At 38.5% G+C, this 20993-nt stretch overlaps 1 protein-coding gene across 6 annotated transcripts in view; it reads left to right on the top strand.

Annotated features, from left to right (window-relative positions):
• The window catches only part of ATAD2B (ATPase family AAA domain containing 2B), a 72582-nt gene that overhangs the window by 2217 nt on the left and 49372 nt on the right, over positions 1 to 20993 (top strand). For 4 of the 6 annotated variants that reach the window (XM_085218103.1, XM_085218104.1, XM_085218102.1 and 1 more), the window contains exons 2-8: positions 11990 to 12144; positions 14251 to 14297; positions 15341 to 15494; positions 17665 to 17767; positions 18295 to 18403; positions 19680 to 19796; positions 20357 to 20432. In XM_085218103.1, the coding sequence (XP_085074229.1) occupies positions 11990 to 12144; positions 14251 to 14297; positions 15341 to 15494; positions 17665 to 17767; positions 18295 to 18403; positions 19680 to 19796; positions 20357 to 20432 (761 nt within the window). Of the gene's footprint in view, positions 1 to 9306; positions 9334 to 11989; positions 12145 to 14250; positions 14298 to 15340; positions 15495 to 17664; positions 17768 to 18294; positions 18404 to 19679; positions 19797 to 20356; positions 20433 to 20993 lie in introns of those variants that run through there. The other 2 variants (XM_085218105.1, XM_085218106.1) reach the window with 2 other exon arrangements.

Here is a 20993-nt window from a genome sequence, read left to right as displayed (position 1 = left end):
TCCAACAGTTTTTTATTCTTCAGATCTAAGCGTTTGTCAGTGCGTTGTTGTGCTCCCGAATCTCCTTGAAATGATGCCAAAGGAGGATTTCAGTGAGTACAGCGTGAGTAAGTGCAGCGGTAGGAAGACAAAGCCTTTGCTTTTTGGAAGTGACTGTCAGCAGACAGATAGGGAGGCTGTGTTTTGCGCTGGGGTTGTTTTAGTGCAGTTGCTATGTATTTTTTCGAAGTTGACTGGAACAGTGTGTCCTCTTAAGATCTTTTAGTTGTAATGTCAGAAACCAGCCTTACTACAGCAGTTAATTGGGTTAATGGGCAGCTAGAGCTGGGAGCTCTGGCAGAGACGTTATGCTGCTTATTTGCACTGTGACTTAATTTTTCTCCACAGAAGAGGTTTGGACTTGAATTCCTAGGGAAATGCTCACTGGTGGCAGTCCTTGTAATTCCCTTTTGGAGTGTATTTTAACAGATGATCTATTTGTTCCTTATTAGAAAAATTGAGTTAGTAATCTAATGGCATCCTGTGAAGTGCCAATTAGATGGGTACTGCAGCATTATAGATCTATTTCCTTTCTCCTTATTTCCTTATGATTTGTTTTTGTTTTTCTCTCCATACATGTACAAGGGTAGGCGGGAATCCCTCCTTTCCCAAGCCCTGGGTAGAAGATGTGAGTTGAAATTTCTTCAGGCTCCATACTATGTCAAACTGCTTATCAATAGTGCACAGGTTTTTGGATCTTAATGTGGAAGCAATACATATTCAGACTGTGATGGATTATTTCCACAGAAAACCTTTATTGTATTCTCTATATTCCCTCTGTAGTGTTTTCCCATCTCAGACAAAGCAATGACATCGGTATTTGAAAAGTAAACTGCTTTGAGTTCTGAGCAATGATTGAGATGAATACATGCGTGTCCGCTGAGCAGCAGCAAGGTGAAAATTAACAGAATCCCTCACTAAATGGATCAAGGAGCCAGGAAGTTTGTTCTGTGAAATGATGTCATAGCAATGCCATTGAGGAAGGTACAAAGAGGAAAAATTGGGCTATGTTTTCATCCCTGTTTCCATCTTTGATTTATGTAACAGTAAGTTAAGCTGTCCTTACATAAGTTGCTATTCTATCTTCGTGTAAGTGACATATTTTTTTTTCTTTCCAGTGTTATGGAATGTCTTATGGCTTGAGTAAAGCATTCTGACAAGAAAAATGCACCAAAGTCTTCCACAATTTTCAGAAACAGAATCGTAAAACAGTGCTTGTAAATTCAGAGGACTTAATTCAAACTGAGAAAGACTTGAGGATATTATGCCCATAAGTGGTTAAATTTAGTGTAGGTTTACTTATGTCTGATATTTTCAGATGTTGAGTTGTGATGATGCTGGCAATATTTATTTGGCAGTGGAAATGATTTTTCTCAACATACAAAACCAAAAAATGCTCATTGAGAAGGGAGATTTCTTGAGAAATGTACACTTTGAAACCATGTCAGTGTATTAGTTAGACACTGTAGAAATGTATACGAGATTAACTTAATTTAATTAGTCAAGAAAGCATTAGCAGTGCCTTAAGAGCTACTTGAGGGCTCTGTGTTAATTGTAACACGTGATCCCATCTAAAAGTAGCACTGCCAGCATCATTCAGCTTGCTCAGTCGCAGCATAGAGCTCTCCATTGTACTTAATTGCTAATAGGAGCAAGCACAGGCTTGGGACTGAGAGAAAGAGCTGCAGAGTGGTCAAGTATAAAGCTAAGCAGCATTTTTATGCTCTGTAATGCCCATATATTTCTATGTCTCCTCCTGTAATATCTCAGCCTGTAACAAAATATTTATATTTTTTTTGTTTTGGAAAATGTGATAATGCAGCTCTCCTAGCAAAAACCCACTGCTTCACTTCTTGAAAAACCTCTTTAATGGTCAGCTATTGCAAGCATACAGAGTGAACTTTTACTATGTATCATTATTTGTTTAAGAATTCTAGCTTTAAACGTGTAAGCCTTAGAGCTTCCCAAAAATAAAACTTTTCTTTGTGAAAGAGCTTGATACAGATTATTTTTTTCTTAGTGGTTCCTTTGCAGAGTATCTTACTGTGTGCTGGGTAGTCCGGAATGGACTTAGAATAAAATTCTTACTAAAACGCGGAGTTTCCTTCATCCCTGGGGGAAATTACTGTTGCTGACCCTCTGCATGTAGAGCTCGTCAGGGAACAGAAGCTCCTCTTAAATACTTACATTTTAAAATAAATTTAATTGTTATGGCTAAGAGTTTGCAGTTAATAAAGGTGCTGAGGGGACTCAAGGCTTCTACAGCTCTTTGAATTATATCCTGAGATACAGTCAATTGAAATTGCTGAGAATAACTTCAGTTTAAGGCAAGTTTCCAACTAAACTCATCTTAGCAGTGTGGTGAAACAGCAATTCCTTCTGCTTTAGTGGTCCCTTGCTCTTCTGGGATGTACCAGGAGAAAGTCAGTGATCTGTAACGGATCGTGCGGTCTGTTCCTTGCTAGTGTGATATTAACACACTGTGAGCAGCGGGGAAATGAGTAATTGTCAGGAGTGATCCGTGTCCAAGTTTCTGTCCAAATTCTCTATAATCAGCATTTAAAAGTTCCGTGCTTCCAAATGGCTGCTCTGAGTGAAAGTTCTTCGTGTGTGTCCTATCTGCGTTATTGAGGCAGCGTGAGCCGCCAAGGGAGTTCATGGCACCTCCTGAGGACACGCAGTTTGTTTTAGGAGGCAGTCATGCGTCATTCCAAACTGCTGTCTTTGCCATCATAGTGTTAGAGGGCCTGACAAGGAAGCAATGCAAGGACTATTGCAGCGGGTAACAGCACCAAGGAGCACTCAGAGTGGTGTTGATGTTTGGCTGCTCCTTCTCAATATTGGGTTTGACCAAGAGTAATGTCGGCAAAAGCTGCTGCTCAGGTTGCTACCTGTCCTTTAAAACTTGAGCTAGAAAGCTTAACCAGTTGTCGGGAGAGATCCCATGACAGTTTTGCAAGAGTGGCATACAGCCTGGGGTTACGTAAGATAATTAGCTCAGGTAATTACATTGTGATCACCTACATTCCCCTGCAGTTTCACTTGGATGTGATAAAGTTTTGCGTATCCTGTCCTAAATTATTGAGTGCTCACTATGCGTGGCAAAGATTTCATTCTGTTCTAGTGATGCTTTAAATGTTTTTACAGAATTTGATGCAGAAAACCATTCCCAACCCAAAGCATTCTGCAAATAGAAATTGGTAGCATGAAGCTTTCATTGCTCTTACATCACTGCTGTAACAATTTAAATGATGCTGATTGTTTATTACATACTTGAGGTGTAATACATTACTTTGAATGGGGATAATATTACTCATAAACCCACTTACTGTCTTGCTATCCTTTTTCATCCTGTACTTTTCTTTAGTTCTGTACTCTTCACAGGATCATAGAATGGTTTGGATTGGAAGGGACCTCGAGGATCATGAAGCTCCAACCCCCTGCCACATGCAGGGCCACCAACCTCCACATTTCAAAGCAGCCCAGGCTGCCCAGGGCCCCATCCAACCTGGCCTTCAACACCTCCAGGGATGGACGGGGCATCCACAGCCTCTCTGGGCAGCTGTTCCAGCACCTCACCACTCATAATAAAGGAACTTCCAACTCATATCCATCCTAAATCTTCCCTCCCTCAACTTAAAAACCATTTCCTACTCCTGTCCTAATCTTCATGCTTTGCTGCTTTTTCTCAGCAGTTTTTGTTTGGGTTTATTCATGAAATACTGCTTTCATTACCTTTGATGGCTTATTTTAACCAGGAATTTTGCTTTAAATTGTTCAAGTGTTATTTTGCATTTACGCGTTCTTGGGTTTTGTTCCTGATTAAGTTCAATTTCTTGCTAGGTAGACACTGAAACAACATGGCTCTTCTGACCCAGTTGTGAGATCAAGGTGTGATCTTCTGTCAGCCTTTTGGTTTTGAACTGAGAATGTGTGTGCTCTGACAGCTTCAACTCCAGTTGAACTTAGATTGTGTGATGCAGCTTTAGTGCTCCTACCGGAAATACACAACTCTAGCTCGTCCAGAGCTCCTGAGCAGCTTTTGTCGCCTATCTTGAATTCTCATGCTCTTGTGTTTCTGGTTTCCGTCTGACTGCGCTCAAAGCAGATACTTTGGTTTGGGCACTTCCAAATTACGGAAGATGGGCTTTTTGCATTTCTCCAGCATCCTGTCCATTTCTTGAAATTAAATGTACAAGTAGTAAAAAACAAAACAAAACAAAAACATAACCCACCCAAAATGAAGAAGCTCTTCTCCCTGCCCACATGGAGGAGCTTACACACATCAACATTTGTAGCCGTGTTTCTGCAACCCCTCATTTGAAATATTTAATAACTGCTTTCTGTTATTCCTCTGACGTTGTCTTCAGGCCTTGAATGTTGTTTTCATCTTGATTTTAAATTTCAAGACATGAATCTGAAGATTTCATAGTGCAATTTTGCATGCTTTTAATTTGGTTTTACTTTTGAGATAGTGTCATTAAGTGCACTGTAGTTTGAAATCCACGAGCATCTTGACTCCCACGTACTTTTTAACATAGCAGGATACCTTTCTGTTTAGTTTAATGGCTTGATTACATGTCTGTGCCCAAACTTTGGGGGAAATCTTGTCCTAAGGAGATCTCCCTGTCCTCCTGCTTTTTATCCTCATTCAGATTATTATCTTCCTTTATTTAGGTTTTATAATATTCCAAATCTTTTGAAATAGGGTTGTTTGGGGGGGAAAAAAAAAAAAGATGGATTTTTGAAGACTAAGAATTGGAGGGGAAAAATAAATAGTTTGAATGCTTTATTTTTTTCCATGTCTGAATTGTAAACATTCAGTAAATGTTTACATAAATATTTCTGCTTTTAAGGTGTTTGTTAATGCCTAGAAACTCACGGAAGTGGTTCTGACTAAAAATGCCTTGCTTTTAGTATTCCTTTGCTGTTAAATTAGGCAGATAAATGATATACAGAACTTCTGATGTGTTCTAGAAGAACTTCTAGGTGAAGTGCAAACCCCTCTACAGCAGACAAAGAGCTCATCTCAGTAGACTTGCTCATCTGGAGGTGAATGACTTCACGTGGTGCAAGCTGCTTGCTCTGCAGCTGCGAAAAGGAGCAGACTTGCCAGTATTAATGCTTGTCTGGCCATCAGATCAGCTGCATCAGGATCAGGTTGCTGGTCCAGCTGAAATCTAACTCACTTCCTCCTGCTCCCCTTACCCTGATTATCAGCTGGAAATTCCCAATTTCACACCTGTTTTGGCGAAAGCACAAGAGGGAGGAGGGGGATGCGTTGTGGGGAGTTTGGAGAGGGGCAGAGGTGATGAGAGGAGGACAAACCTCAGCCCTCTTTGGTAGAGGGCTCTCCCTTATCAACCTGTAGGTAGCCCGTGGATTGCAGGAGCTGCTGGATGTTGGATCAAAAGCTCTTTTCAAGGACTTTTCCTTTCAGGACTCAGCTTGGCTGTGAGCAGGTTGCTTCTGCAGGAAGGATGAATGTTTGCAAGCATGAAAATACCCAATAAACAAGTGGGGCTTGCTTTCTCTATTTACACTGAAAACTCTTTAAGCAAAAGCTTTCCATTGTTTCAAGATCTTGGGTTGGAGAGTTCTAGGAAATAAAATAGAAATCTATTGTAATCATGAAAGCAAATCTCATACAGAAAGTGTTTCTTTTAGAAGAATGAGTTGGGAAGAAGTTGGTGGTATTCTTGATGGCTACTGCTGACTTAAGTATCATTTACTGAAAACTAAATGTAGAAACTGAATGTTAAGACAGTAGATCCATCTAAGTTAATGTTTTAATCCACATATTTTACCTTTTGCAGGAACTGATAAGCAGGGGAGCAAGTGACTTGTCCAGAATCACAGGACAGGCTCTGTTTTGTTCTCATATGTTTGAAATGACGTCACAGATTAAGTGCAGAAAAAGCAAGTTATTTGTTAACTGAACAGTTATCTGAGGGCAAAGATGAGCTTAACTGATTTACACTGGGGCAACCATCCCGTTGGATTTTTGTTGTCATGAATACAGGTTTTATTTTGGAAATAGAGTTTTCCTTTTATATAAGATGAATAAAAAAAAATTAATGCATTAAATACCCACAGTGTTATGTTTTGTAATAGGAAGCCCATTTCTACAAGAAAGAACTGATGCTAGATTTTCAGCAGGCATTTTTTTTGATGTGTGCTTTTAAAATATTACAAATAATTAATATTCAGAGGCACCTGAGAAGCTGTTTTTTTTTTTCCCACAAGATACATTTCAAAGTATGTTAGGTGTAAGTGGGAGATCTGGATTCAGTTTTGCCAGAGTTAATAAAAATAAGTAGATTGAGAGATGCCCGAAGTCACTGTTGTCTTAAAGAGTCATGCAAGCAGGAGAATTTACTTGTAAATACCCAAAGCTAAGGGGGAGCTGAAGTTAGTAGACATAAATGAAAACCTGTAGCTGAAATGGATTTCTTAGTTATGCTTATTACATTGTTTTTAATTAAGACAAGAGTGAACTTCAGAGTGATTGTTCATCAGGGCAAAACGAATAACGAATTGTAATGGTTTGTGCATTTTTCAAAGTGCAGAGGAATACTGTTAATCAGTTGAAGCCTGAGTGTTGGTTGGTGTTAATTTCATGCCTTAGACAAGGGAAGAAATGATAGAAAAGAGAAAAACATACGGGAGCTTGAAAGAATTATGGTGCTGGGTTTGTAACTCACGTCTGATTTGTGAAGCCACAGGAGCAATCATGGTAACTTTCTGGGTGTGGGAGGGTTAGTCAGAGGAAGGGTGTGACCTGCAAGGAGAGCAAGTTTTACCATAATGGAAAGCTCAAATATATATCAACCTGTCTGCATACCATTCATTTATTAATAGAGTTGGACCTGTAGCAAACCAGCTTCTTTCTGGAATTGCAAGATGGGGTTGTGCTTTATTATTGTGTCATTGCTCCGTCCAGGATGAGATGGTCTTGTGTCCATGTACTTCAAGATGGCAGTGTTCATAACTCATCCTGTACCAGCAAGATTTCTGGATTGTAATTATTTTTGGATATTCGGACCGATAGAGGAGAGATGAATCCTGTAGATATTCTGCTGGCCAGGAGATTCAGCTTATTTAAAAAACAAAAACCCCCACCAAACAAAAACCAACCAGCTAGAAAAGATCACCACCAAAAACACCCCCAAAACCAAACTTGTAGTCCTCTATGTGATATCTTCAGTGCAGGTAATCTTTGTGTTATAACTTGATAATTAATTAGTGATAGTGCTTTAGCCAACTACTTCCTCTGATATCCCTAAAAGCAGCCTTTGTAGATGAGGAATTCCATGGCATGTACTCCAGTCTTGCTGAAAGACTGATTCATCAGTTGAGTCACTTCTAAGTAGAAAGGTTGAGAAGGAGAATTTAGTGTTATTCGCTGATCTCCAGTTTGTGGTCCTTCAGAACTTAACTTACCTCTAAATATTGTACTGAAGTCTTCTGAATATCAGATTATTATTTTGACAGTTATGCATAGTGATGATTTGGAAGAGCAGACTGAAGTAACAGTGTACGCTGGTGCTTTTGTAGCTTGTTCATAGTTCTGTGCATTAGGAGATGAGAAATGTGTTTTCCATCATTTTCATGCAAAGGAAACAAAAAGTATCCAGATATAATTGTTTTATTACTTAATGATTTTGGGTTGATTTACTACATTAATCATTACTGTCATTCAAGTGCTTTTGTGAAGTTATGTTCCAAAGTTTGCCACTACTTCTGCAAGGCTTGCTGTAGATTCTTACCTCAACAACTCATCTGAAATATTCTTTTGGCTGTCAAATTCAATTGTATTCTTCAAAATTCAATTGTACTCTTGAATCCATAGATGGGCTAATACAAGGGCAGGGTCCTTCTGGGACCCCGAGTCCTTCCATTTATTGAATGGGGATCCTGAATCCTATTCAGTGAACAGGGATCCAGAATCCTTCCATTCATTGAGCTCGTGAGGCCTTCAGCTCTGGAGCTCTTTGGAGACCTCCATAAAGGAGGAGGAGGAGCTGGACTCAATGATCCTTATGGATCTCTTCCAACTCAGGATATTCTATGGCAGTGAACATTATTTCTCCAGTGTAGACTGAAGGTGCTGTTTTAATTTCAGTTATTTCTTAACCCATTGTTAGTGCTTTCCATACGATAATATACTGGGTTCTGGATCACATCTGGACTTCTGTGGGTCTCTTGCTTGTTGTAGGTGAACAGAATTGTGCTAAATCAGGTTTTTCTGATTATTTTTTCACCTCTCTCAACACTGGTACTGTGTGGTGTTGGTACACTTTCAGGCAGTTTCTGGCATAATTAAGATTTTCTGAATTCTGGTGGCAGCTCTGCTCTCAGCATGTGAGCAGGCCTGCTTCAGTGCCAGTGTTTTGTTGGGAGCTTTGAATTCAGTGTGCTGGTTCCTACTTCTACAGTGGCACAATTAATTTCTTAATTTTTAGGTTTGATGCTTTTATCATACTTTTTTTTTTCTAGTCCCTGAACATCAGTGTGTACAGCTAAGTAATAAGTTCCTGGGTGAAACTGAGGTACTGTTTTTAATCATTAAAGATGTAAATGATTTGAGACCCAGTTTCTTGACAGAGCAAGTTGAGTGCAGTGGAATCATTAAACCTCTTCTGCTATAAATGGGAGGAAACGATGGGAAGACTGCTCTCATAAAGGCTTTTCAAATTAAGATTAGTTTATTTTCTTGTTCATGCACATCCATTTGGCTCATCAGTTGAGAGAACTCTATCTCCATGGTTTACTGTAGGTGGGTGAAAAGTCTGGATGTAGTCTTGGTAGGATTTGATTCCATGGAGGGTTGACTGGAAAAGGGAGTTTCTAGACTTATTGATACAGTTAAATGTTGATTGATTTCTCACTGTTGTGGCTTTGTCATTACCTCAGGTTATTTTGTATGTTTGTGTACTAACTTAGATTAGTATTTGGGCTTAACTGCCTTCAGTTCCGGAGTGGCTCTGTATTTGTGAAATGGTTCTTCCTTTGTCTGATAGTAGTAGATATCTCAGCATTACTCAGTTGTGATGTATTTTGTGAGGATTAGGACTCGGTAGCAAGCAGAGATCCAAAGCAGCACCTTTTGTCCCCAGGTTGCTGGCTGGTGTTGTGTTTTACCTGCTGGTTGGCTGCTCAGTGTGCACGAAGCTGGGCAGTAGCTTGCCGTGCCACATTGCCTTTCCTCACTGAATAGCCTGGAGGAATGACTGGGGAACAAGGAACACCAGCCAGGTTGGAGGCAGGAGACTGGAAGAAATGCAAACAAAGGTGCTCGTAGGAGACCTGGGAGGAGTTAAGATTTTTGCATGGGAAGGGGTAGAGATGGAGCGTAGGAAAATAGCTGTTAGGAATTTCTCTGCTCACAAACCCTTCATAAAGCTTCATTACTTGTTTGTTCCTTTTTCTTAGCTTCATTTTCTCTTTCTGCCCTAGCCGGTTTGAAACTGGTTCTGTGGCTTCCCTTGAAGCTCTGCTTCCATTCTGCTCTGGTAATTGCACAGAGAAAGTTCCTACTGACACACATTTTAGCAATGCAGCACTTACGTAAGTCTGCAAATAAGCTTGTGTCTGGATAATGGATAAGCACAAATGCATACAGTACTCAAATGGAATCTATTCAGTTATCAGAACTGTGAAAAGCAACTCTTCTGTGGGTGCTGGGTGCCATGCAAAGCAGCTGGGTGGCAGGGCTTGTGGGGTGTCATTGTGTGAGGTGCAGGGGGGTTGTGCTTGGGAAAGGGAGCTCTTATCTCTTCTGTCACTTTGCCTGAGTCTGAGGGTTTGACCACAGATGCTTTTTCGCATAAACTTCTAATTGTAGTCTTCTAGTAAAGATAATATAAATATTTGAGTTAAATGGATGCACTTCCTGAAGAAGTAAAGCAGTGAGGAAGAAGAGGACGTGTTTTTGTTCTGCTTTTTGTTGTATTTTGTTTTGTTGTGACAAGGGTTAAAGGATTTCCAAGATTGATTCGTGATAGAAATATCCTACTTTTCCTGCTTTTCCACCAGGCAGGTAAACAAGTGCCATGATTAAAACAACTTAAAATGACATAGGAACGTGGGTAGTTAGAATTTAATATCCTTTAATGAAATAATTCAGCTCTTTAAACAGCTGAGAAACTAATCCAGCTGAAGAAAAAAGCGAACTTGAGGCCTTAGTGAGCTGGTTTGGTTTCTGGGTGGGTCAGATAACATCAGGGCAAGATCAAAGGAGGTTGGCAGGTTCACTGGTGCTGAGCTCCTTTGGGTCTGCTCTGTTACTGAGCTGCTCCCCTGCATCTGCTTTTCTCTAGGCTTTGCAGCTTTCTAAATGTGCTGTGATAGTTTTCTTCTGCTTATGAAAAGTCATTTCTATTTTTTTTTTTTCTTGAATACTTTTGTGATCCAGAATTTGAATTACTTGTAGTATAGAGCGGTTTGTTGTTGCAGTTAAGCTGGATGAATAAACTGGACATCCACCATCATCTCCTTGCGTATAATACTCAGAGGCTTGTTACTCTGTTGTAGCACATCATGAGGTTTTTAACCAAGATGTGTGTGTGTATCTCTGAGTTAAGAATCCATAAAGCAGTGTGTCCTGGTGGCCAGGAAGGCCAGTGGTATCCTGGGGCATGTTAAAAAGAGCATGGCTGGCAGGTCAAGGGTGGTGATCCTCCTGCTCTGCACCATCCTGGTGAGGCCACTTTAGAATACTGTGTGGACTGGGTCCAGTTCTGGGCTCCCCAGTTGAAAAAAGACAGGGATTTCCTAGAAGGAGTCCAGTGAAGGGCCACAAAGATGATGGAGGGCCTGGAGCGTCTCCTGTATGAGGAAAGGCAGGGTAACCTGCGTCTGTGCAGCCTGGGGAAAAGAGGACTGAGGAGGGGTCTGATTAATGTTTATAAATATCTGAAGGGAGATGGGAGGCAAATGGATGAGGCCAGGCTCTTCTCAGCAGTGTGTAGCAATAGGAAAAGGAGCTATGGCCCAAGACTTGTATATGGGAAGTTCATACAAACAAACAAAAGAACTTCTTTATGGTGAGGGTGATGGAGCTCTGAAGCACAGTTGCCCAATAAGGTTGTGGAATCTCCTTTTGTGGAGGTGTCAAGACCCATCTGGATGCCTGCTTGTGCAACTTATGATAGGGCACCTGCTTTAGTAGGAGGCCTTGCACTTGATGACCGCCTGCCAAACCTCTGCTGTAGGCTGGATGCCCCCACCAGCTCAGGCCTCATCCAGTCTGGCCTCAAAGGCCTCCAGGGATGGGGCACCCACAACCTCTCTGGGCACCATGTGCCACGGCCTCACTGCCATTTGATTAAAGAATGAGTTCCCCCATTCTGCACACGTTATCTGGGTTTGTCCTGACCCAAGTACAGCACCTTGCACTTGACCTTGTTGAACCTCATTGGTTTCATCAAGTCCACTTTTCAAGCCTGTCCAGATCCCTCTGGATGGCATCCAAGGAGATTATAATGTCACTGTTTCAGCATTTTAAATACAAAGATAATATCAGTAAGATGAATTCCTGCTCTGTTTCTAAGTGCATTAATTTTCCTCTGTCTTTTATTTCACTATTAATTCTTTTACAATACAGTAAGGGTAACAGTGTCATGTATAATATACAAAATACAGTGGCTAAGAGAACCACAGTGCTTGTTCAGGGGAAAAAAAAATCAAATATACGAAAGTTGACGGTTTCAGATTAAGTATTTTCATAGTTTTCAAAAACATTTTCATAGTAAATACTTTGTGCAAACCAGTTACTAAGAGTTTGATAGGGAAGTAAGTTTAACCCTGCGAATGTCTGGTTTTATTTATCATTGATAACGTCTGACTATTTCCATTAATTAAAGTTATATTTTACAAAGCTTAATTTCTTTCTTTTTTTAATAAAGATATATAAATGAGCCAATTAATGACACTTCTTTGTTTTCAGAAAGATGAAGGTAGTGATGGTAGTTTGAGCGATAGCCACATATCTCCTCCTGCCAAACGTACCTCAAAACATGCGGATCCTGTGTGCAAAGACAAATCAAAATCACGCAGTACTGGGCAGCGAGAGGAATGGAGCATCTCAGCTGGACAGTCCAGGTAACTTGATACTAAGAGAAGTACAGAGTTTTTTCAATTCTTTCAATATTTATAATGCACTTTGCTTATTTCTCCAATGAGCTGCAGCTTGAGGCTGTTTTTGATGAGCTACCAACAAACAGGGAAGAGAGGCAGGAAATGACATTGGAAAGAAAGTCACCCTTCCCTATTTTTGGTTACAAGGACCTGAATAAATTACTTATAATCCAAAAGAGAAGTAATTTGTTTCATTTTCTAACTCCTTACAGTTTTAAAAGCCATTCTTTTGTTCCTAAGGTTCTTCACACAATTATAAGTAATTGTGAAATGCAGACTGTATGTTCCTGGAGAGTGAACTCTTGGTTAATAGTGATCATGTAGATGTGTATTTCACGTTTGTGTACAAATAACAAATGTTCTTCTCTACACTTTGTATATATGAATGACTAGATATGAATTCTATACGCTTTGTGTATGAATGACTGTAATTCACTACCGAGCTGTCATCTGCTAGGGTGAGATATTTTGAAAAACTCTGTAAAGCTTAAATAGATCTGTTCTTTTTTTCTGTTTCTTTTTGCTTTTCCCTTTTAAAACAGAATAAATTGAGTAAATTTGAAATTCATGACTTTTTTTTTTTTAGCAAGTATAGACTTGTAGTGTATTTATTAGGAATGCTAGGAGAAAAAAATACTGCTGTTGGGAGAATTTAGATCACTGTGTCAGATGGAACTTAATCAGGTTACTGGTGCTCTTGTTTCTTAAGACAAAAAGCACTGTGACTCCTCCATGCATCTGAGCTTTTGCTGGTTTTGTTTGGCTAAAATCTGAAGTGCTGTGCTTAATAATGATCTTGAGTCTTTAAGACTTTGCCAAGGTTTTGTTGCTGAGCCTTTAATTGTAAGCAAGTTTCATTTCCTCAGTTGTGTTTTCTGAAAAATGTCAAGTATCTGTCCAGAAAAACATAATTGGGATCTTGGATGTGCACAAGATTTTTAAATGTGGCTTTCAAAAATTTGCAAAATGATTACAAAGCCTTGCAAGAACCCTTAGATTACCTTTCTTTTACATGTATTTGGTAGGAAAATAATAGCCAAAGCCCACATCTTCTATTGAGTTGAATGGTTTGTAGTATGTTGAACTCTTGGTCAAATTCAAGCTCAGATTCCATTTATTATTTAGTTCTCCTCTTTTTATTTTTTCCTATGAAATTCACTGTAGCTTTTGAGTTTGAGAACAAGGCGCCCCTTCCTTTCCAGTACTGGTGTGCACTGTACACTGCAGGTCACTCATCTTTAAAGTACTTGGTGCTTCTTAGGGTGGAAAAGATTAAACATACGGATTTTTTTCTATTCCGTGTCTTGCTTTTAATAGCAACATGGACAGATTGCTTCTAACAATCTGCTCATAGCTGTAGAGTTCTTGTTCATTTCTATTCCACACTACTGTTCTTTCAGAACCATTATGTCTATTGGTGAACAAATGTGAAGTTTTTTAAAGGTGAATGAACAATTGCTTAGGCAATAACGTTTCAGAAGAATTTGGAATATGTTGTTTTCTTAAGCTGTGGAATAGTAGAGGTTAATTTTCTGAAAAGTTAATTTAAAAAGTATTGATAGAGAACCTGAAATTACTTCCTTACCGATTGAAGTACGCCAGGCATAAACTAATCCTATTCAGTTCTTAATTTTATTAAATTTTCTTTTTGTGTGAGTGTGTGACTACAGAACAGCTTTCTTTGCGTCTCCTAGTTTATTCTAAGTGCTTAAATGTTAATTGCTTTTCAAGAGCTATATCAAGATCCTGTTCTGAAGCAGAAAGGGAGAGTTAATAGTAGGACATGGCATGAGGGAATGTTGGAGGAATTAATAAGAGATATTTGGATAATTGGGAGGATTCATGTAATTGGTATTTGGCAGTTTTGCCCTCATTCCGACATTGGGCATGAAGCAGAATCTTTAGAGACGAAAAGTCTGCTCTTAGTTTCACAATGATTTTGAAGCCCTGGTTTATTGTGCAACGTTTTAAGTTTGTATTTAACTTCTAAGGTTTTATTTTCGTTGTGTAACACTTGCTTGGCTGAGGAATTATAATGTTGTTTGTTTGTCTACTATAATTGTTTCCTAGGTTAACTTCTCCACCTGGTGCTACACTACCAAATGGACGTAGCTTATGTAAGTGCATTTCAGTGGATCCTGTAGTATCTACTTCTACATATACCAGCTTTATGTCAATAACTTTCAGTTGCATATATTTTCTAATAACTTCACTGATTACTTATGCTATTTCAACCTGAAATGTTACTGTTTTGGCTCAGTTTTCTTCTGTTAATATCTTGGATGCTCTCTGTTGACATGGAGAACATTCTCAGATGAAGTTCCATTTCTTTTCTCAATTCAGACCTCTTGGCCATGATCATGATGTTTCCCTTAATTCCCAAATTTAGTATTGGGAACTAATTTTGGCCTTCCTCTCGCAGTTAGTGTCTGTAATTTACTTACACACTTTGATTGTTTAAGATTTGGCCTTCTGTGGCTCTTAGCATTACTTTGTTATTGCTCTGGAGAGACCTGCCTTGTCTGCAGCTCCTTCTGCCTTGGTACAGCTTTCCTATATGATTCTGCTTTCCAGACTTATCATCTCATTTCATATCTCAGTGAGAGCCACGTTGTCCTTTGTGTCCCCTTCTCATAAACTGTCTCATTTAATTCTGTGTTGACTTTGTGTAAATGTTTACTTCATGAAGCATTTTTGGTATTTTTATTATTTATTGATTGTGGGGCCTGAGGGACAATCAGGAGGGGGACCCTTTTTGTTTGATTCTGTACAAAGTAGCTGGTACAGATTTGTGAAATCAGTGTATTGTATCTGATATCTTGATAATGTATTTGGAAGCCTAAGAACTGAATCCGGGGACCAAGCGTGCATTTAGCATCAATGTTGAATTAAAAATATCGAGTGGATATTTGAATACCAAATTTCAGTCATAAAATAAGATCTATTTTATAAGGAAACAAACTTAAGCCTGAAGAAATAGTTCAAAAAACAACTGATTGGAATTTTAAGTATATATTTCTTAAGCGAATGTAAGGATGCTCTTATTGTGCTCCATAATAGCTTCTGGTTTATTGTCCTTGTTAAGTATTCTGCTTATTAACTCTTGTTTGTGAAAATGTTCTTGACTGCATTTTAAAGTAGTAATACAAATTTCTCTTAGCTCTCAAAAGCCATCCCCTTCGAGGGGAAAAAAAGGGAGATGGGGACCATGCTTGCATAAACGGAGATATAGAAGTCAGAAAAAGTTGTCGGTCCAGGAAAAACAGATTTGAAACTTTGAATCAGAGTTTATTGTTTGATCAGCTAGTCAACAGGTATGTGGGGATGCTTCAGTTGTATTCACAAAACGTCCTGATTTTTTATAAAGTTAGAAAACCTTGTCTTGCAGTGCCATCTTTGTGTTTTACTGTGCAAACGTATATTAGCATTGAGGCAATGGGTTGTGGTTTGAGTTAAAGGCTGGGTCCCCTGCTGTAACTGCCAGTTTTACCCAAGCACTAAATGCAAATCTGCTTACTGGACTTCTGGTGAGGAGTAAGCTCCTTTGTGTTTCCCCCTTGATAAAGCTGTGTATGTTGGCAGTTACTGCAGGGTGGCTGGCATGCTGTAAACCCACACCCTAGTTTGTCTCTTAGTAACCCATTCACGTAGTGATATCTGAATGTGATGTAAAGTAGTGATTAGCAACAATGCACGGAAAGCTTTCCAGATATTGCTTGTATGATTTTGATCATAAAATTATCAAAAGTTTGTAGCTTTCTTTTTTGTTGTTTTTGTTTTTGCTTTGTTATTTACCATTTGTTAACAATTCACGTAGGGGGGGTGTCACTTTTTAACATTTACTGTGCAGACAAAGTAGGTCAGAGAGGGAGGCACGGTCTGGTCTGAGCATAGGAATGGGAGCCAGAAATATTTTTCTTGAACTGTTATTTCTGCGTGGCCCTGGGCAGACCGCTTAACGTGTGTCAATTTTCCCACCTGTAAAATGGATTTCTATGGTGACATCTCTGAGTGTCTGCTTGCCAGAGCTTGAAAAATGATATGAAGATTGAATTGCCAAGTATGATCTTTATTGCTAAACATTTTGCTAAACAATTGCTCTGTTAAATCTTTGATTCATTAAATTTTCTTTTCAATTTACTTAATAACTACTTCATATCACTTTACAAATTTATACTGATTTACATTTACGTTTTTAGTTGCAGTTGAATCTCTCTCTCCTCGTGGACAATAGGAAAAAGTCTACCATGAATACTGTAATTTGATAAGATTGTGGTACTGAAGTCTGTATATGAACTTTGACTGCAGTGCCTCCAATAATCAATCATTGGATGTTTTTAAGAACAAGTTAAACAGATGTATGCCAGCAGTGATTTAGGTACCGTGTAGTTTGTTTTGGCCTGGAACTGGGACTTTTTCAGGCCTCCCAAGCCCTACTTTCTTTGGTAATGAACCATAGCATGACTTTTCTTGTAAATATCACAGTAAATATCACACAGAAGAATTGTGTAAAATTGAGAGGGGCACTCATGATGAAATCTTGACTTTACTGACATCTGTGGCCAGAAATTCCACTGACTTCTTTCTGAACAGGTTTTCCCAATTCAGATTTACTTTTGAACAGCTTAAAAGAAATGAAAGTTTCTATCTTCTTACAGTTATTATGCAATGATAGTAGAATTCAAGAAGAAACTGACCATAATCTCTGCAGAAAGTAGTAACTAGGTGGTCAGAACAGCTAGTCAAATATTTGGGTTAGTTCCACTAATCTACTCTATTGTTTCCTTCCTTAGCAATAAAGCATCTTGGACAGAGTTGTAACTCATACCCTAGGATTGCTTTGCAATCTCTATAAATACTCCAGATAATGAAAATGTAGTCTAATTAGATAGTAGATAAGAAGTGATAGAGTAATGAGCTCAAGTAATGAATGATGAAGTTCCAGGTGTTACTGATCTCATAGCTTTTAAATTGTTTCTTTATTTTTGTCTTTTTGAGGCCAAAGTGGGAAGCTATAAAGTTTACAGTTGTGAGGCATTGACTGCTTCCTGGTCTCATAATTATGTGGATAAAAAGCTTTGCTTTCTTACTCTGCAAATCTGACACCTTCCTAAGCAGTTTCAAATGTTGCACGCTACAACCTGTGCCAAGCACAAAAATACAGTCTAAAACATTACAGTTTAATTTGAACCTGGAGCATCAGCATTTTTTCTTATGGGTAATCTTTAGTTTACACTCTGCAGCTTCACCTTTCAGTTCTCTTTATTACAGTTAGTATTTTCCTTAATTGCTAGATTCAGAAAGCTACATTAAAAATTCCATATTTTAAGTCATAGTCATCTTGTTGACCTTGGAATAACCATAACAGACCATAATTAGATATGCCAAGCTATTGGATGATAAAGAGTTCCGTGTGTCTACTATTTTAAGACTATTCTTTTTTTTTTTTTTTTTTTTTTTTGCTAACTGTTGCATATATTTCAGTACTGCTGAAGCTGTCCTACAGGAAATGGATAATATTAACATCAGGAGAAACAGGCGCTCTGGGGAAGTAGAACGGCTGCGAATGTGGACGGATACAGAGTTTGTAAGTGCAGCATTTCTTATCTCTTGGATGAAAGCAATATGAAGGGAGAGCACATTTGTTTTTGTATTGTCCGTGCATGAGTCAGTAGCTCTGTGGATCCTCATCAGAGGATGACATTAGAAAACTTGCTGAACTCAAATTTGGAAGGAAATTCATGAAAGTGGTTTGTATTTTGGCAAAGTACAAAATCAGGTGTTCTTTATTGATGAATTGACTACTGAGACCATCTGATTTGCTCTGGTGGTTCTTTTTTGATTTGATGCATGCTCTGGCAGTGTGATACCAGAACTAAGGACTGTCATCTGTTTTGTTGCCTAGAACAGCCTCATACTGCTATTACTAGTGTATTAGCATGGATACTGAGAGGTTTGTTTTAACACCTGTGGAATGAGAGTACTTTTGTAGTCTGTCTCTGGAAGGCTCTGAAGAAACAGCCAAGGCCTAGAAATTATGTAGTGTTACTAAACCGTGCACTAACAGTGTGACATGGGATGGTACTGATGAGATATGTGTTACTTTTATTCCAGGAGAACATGGATATGTATTCACGAGTGAAAAGAAGAAGGAAATCGCTGAGGAGAAATAGCTATGGGATTCAGAACCACCATGAAGTGTCCACAGAAGGTGAAGAAGAAGGTATGGATTGTACAGGATTGTAAGGGTTTGTCTGAAATATTTATAAAACAATGCTCTCCTCAGCCTAACATATTACGTAAAGTATTAAGCTGCAGAGAATAATTTGGTTTGGGATCTGGATTTGGAGCTATTAAGCAGCTAATGAATTGCAAAGAAGTTTGCACTGAAAAAAGTAAAAATTTAGGGATTGCTGCAAGTAGTTTTCTTTGAATAAAACTAATTCAAGTTTATTTGAAAGTAGTACAACAACCTTGGTTTCTAAATATGTTTTCTGCTTTCCTTCACCTGTGTTTTCTGTATTGCTAAATAATTGAAACTTCTCTCATATTCCCTCTAACAATCCTCTGTATATATGAAACCAGCATTTGTTGTATGTACTCCAGAACTGTGCATGTATTGATTGACTCACTGTTTGTCTAATCATGGATGACTTACCAGAAAGAATGTATAAGTCAATTCTGCATCCCTCCTTTTGTGAAGGTATTAAGTGAAGTCTCTGTTTTCTATCTTCTGAATCTTAGAAGGCTTGTCAAGATTTGAAATTCTCCTTTTTAAAATGTTGCTTTCAAAAAGTACTGAAGAAAGAATGGATAATGGCTAACTTTAAGCATTATCAACAGCTTGCTTGATTTCCTTAGGAAGTCAGGATCAAACTTGACTTTAGGGATGCATACAGGGTACAGCATAGCATCTTTTGATTTCAAACTGAAACGTTGCTTTAGGAGGTTTGGTCTCTACCAGTTAGTAAGAATACAGTCTTAATTGTGAGATCCAGGGACAGAAATACAGATTGTATTAACGGATGGATCTAGATAATAACGTTAGGTAATAACATTATAAAGTGTGCTCCTTTGCTTTGTGTAAAACTTACACTGTGAATCTTATTGTTATTTTTCTGTGATGTCAAATATTGATTTTCCCAGGCTACTGTGTGAAAAGAGAGAGAAGAGAGGCATTGTTCTTAACTTGGAGGATAATTACTGAAGAAGGAAGATAGCAAGATAGCAGACATTTGCAGTACTTCACAACTAAAACTGATCTGATTATACTTACTTTTGTCTGTTGCTTTTCCAGAACTGTCTATGGAAAACTGGAAGAGATTTTGAGAATAGGTTGTAGATTTATCTTGGTCTTTAAATTTCTAGTGACTTGCCAATTAGTTCTAATTAAGAGGAGGGGAACAATTCTCATTGTCCATTAAATTGTTAATTTTTAGGGTGAGGATAGTTCTGATATTAAGAAGATGAGTTTTGAAATTTTTCCCCTTTCAAAACAGAGTCTCAGGAAGAAGATGGAGATATAGAAGCAGAAGAAGCTGAAGGGGAAGAAAATGACCGACCATATAATCTAAGACAGAGAAAAACTGTTGAAAGGTATCAGGCCCCTCCAATAGGTGAGGAACTGGACCCTGCTCATACAGTTCTGCTATATTTACTTCCAAGAGACACCATGGGAATGGGAATGGAATTTGTGTGGCTGCTCCTCTTCGCTGAAAGAGATCCCATGCAGTGCTTAGTGACTTTTGTACTTGCCTGTTCTTGTTCTTGTTCTTGTGTGAGTGTGATTGCTTGGAACGTCTGTGAAGTGTGAATTGTGGGGGCATCTCTAGTGCTTGCTGCCTCATTGAACTTTGCACATACTGCCTTGCACTGGGCTCAGCATTGGAAAGAAGTAGTCGGCAAGGGATGAGCTCAAAAAGGAACCTAATAAATAATTATGTAGAAAAATTGCTAATTCTTTTGTTTTTTTTTGAGTGATAAGGCTAATTTATGGCTGGAAAAATGCATAGCAGTGGTAACCACCTATTACCTCAGTGAGAAATTTGTTAATTTGAGCTATTAGAGAAACCAGTGATAGAAATTGTTGCTAAACTCCAATTTTTATGGCTCCATTTATTTTTTATTGTTATTTTTTTTTAACTGATGTTACGAACCCGTCACTTCTCTCATTCAGTGCCAGCTCACCAAAAAAAGAGAGAAAATACACTGTTTGATATTCACAGATCTCCTGCAAGAAGAAGCCATATCAGGTAAGTGTCAGTCTTCTGGTATGCAGTTGTTTGCATGGTACATTTCTATTACCTTCTGATTTAAAAAATGTTGTTTGTTTCATTCATGCATATGGATGGGTCTTGAATTGTGTATCAGGTTCAGATCCTTATCAGCATATAAGAATGAATTTCACAGCATTTCACAATAGCAGTAGAAGCTTTGTGATGAGGAATCTGGAAGCAAGTGTGCTGCAAGTACCAGGAAGAGATTTGTGCACTGCGCAGTAACTTTTTCTTTAAGGGTTTATATTTAGTATTTAATTCTAAAGCAGTAGTTAAAATGATGCCCTTCTACTGTTCTACAAGATTTAAAAAAAAATGAGTAATTTCTTTCTTTTCATTCAAGTTGCACGTAGCATTAGCAATTTAACAGTGTTAGCTGAAAATGATTTTTGACTTTATCTTTTGCGTCCAAGGAATCTGTAGTATACCCAGCTCTCTTGGAAGTAGTTGAAAGGCTCTTATTTAGCAAACTAGATTAGATTGTTTGTGTGAGAATAATTTAACTCAAAACTTTAAAAAGTTCTGCTCAGTGGCAGA

This window comes from Meleagris gallopavo, chromosome 2 (assembly GCF_905368555.1).
Source record: "Meleagris gallopavo chromosome 2, MGAL_WU_HG_1.1, whole genome shotgun sequence".
Taxonomy (NCBI): Eukaryota; Metazoa; Chordata; class Aves; order Galliformes; family Phasianidae; genus Meleagris; species Meleagris gallopavo.
This window is presented reverse-complemented; position numbering and strand designations above follow the sequence as displayed.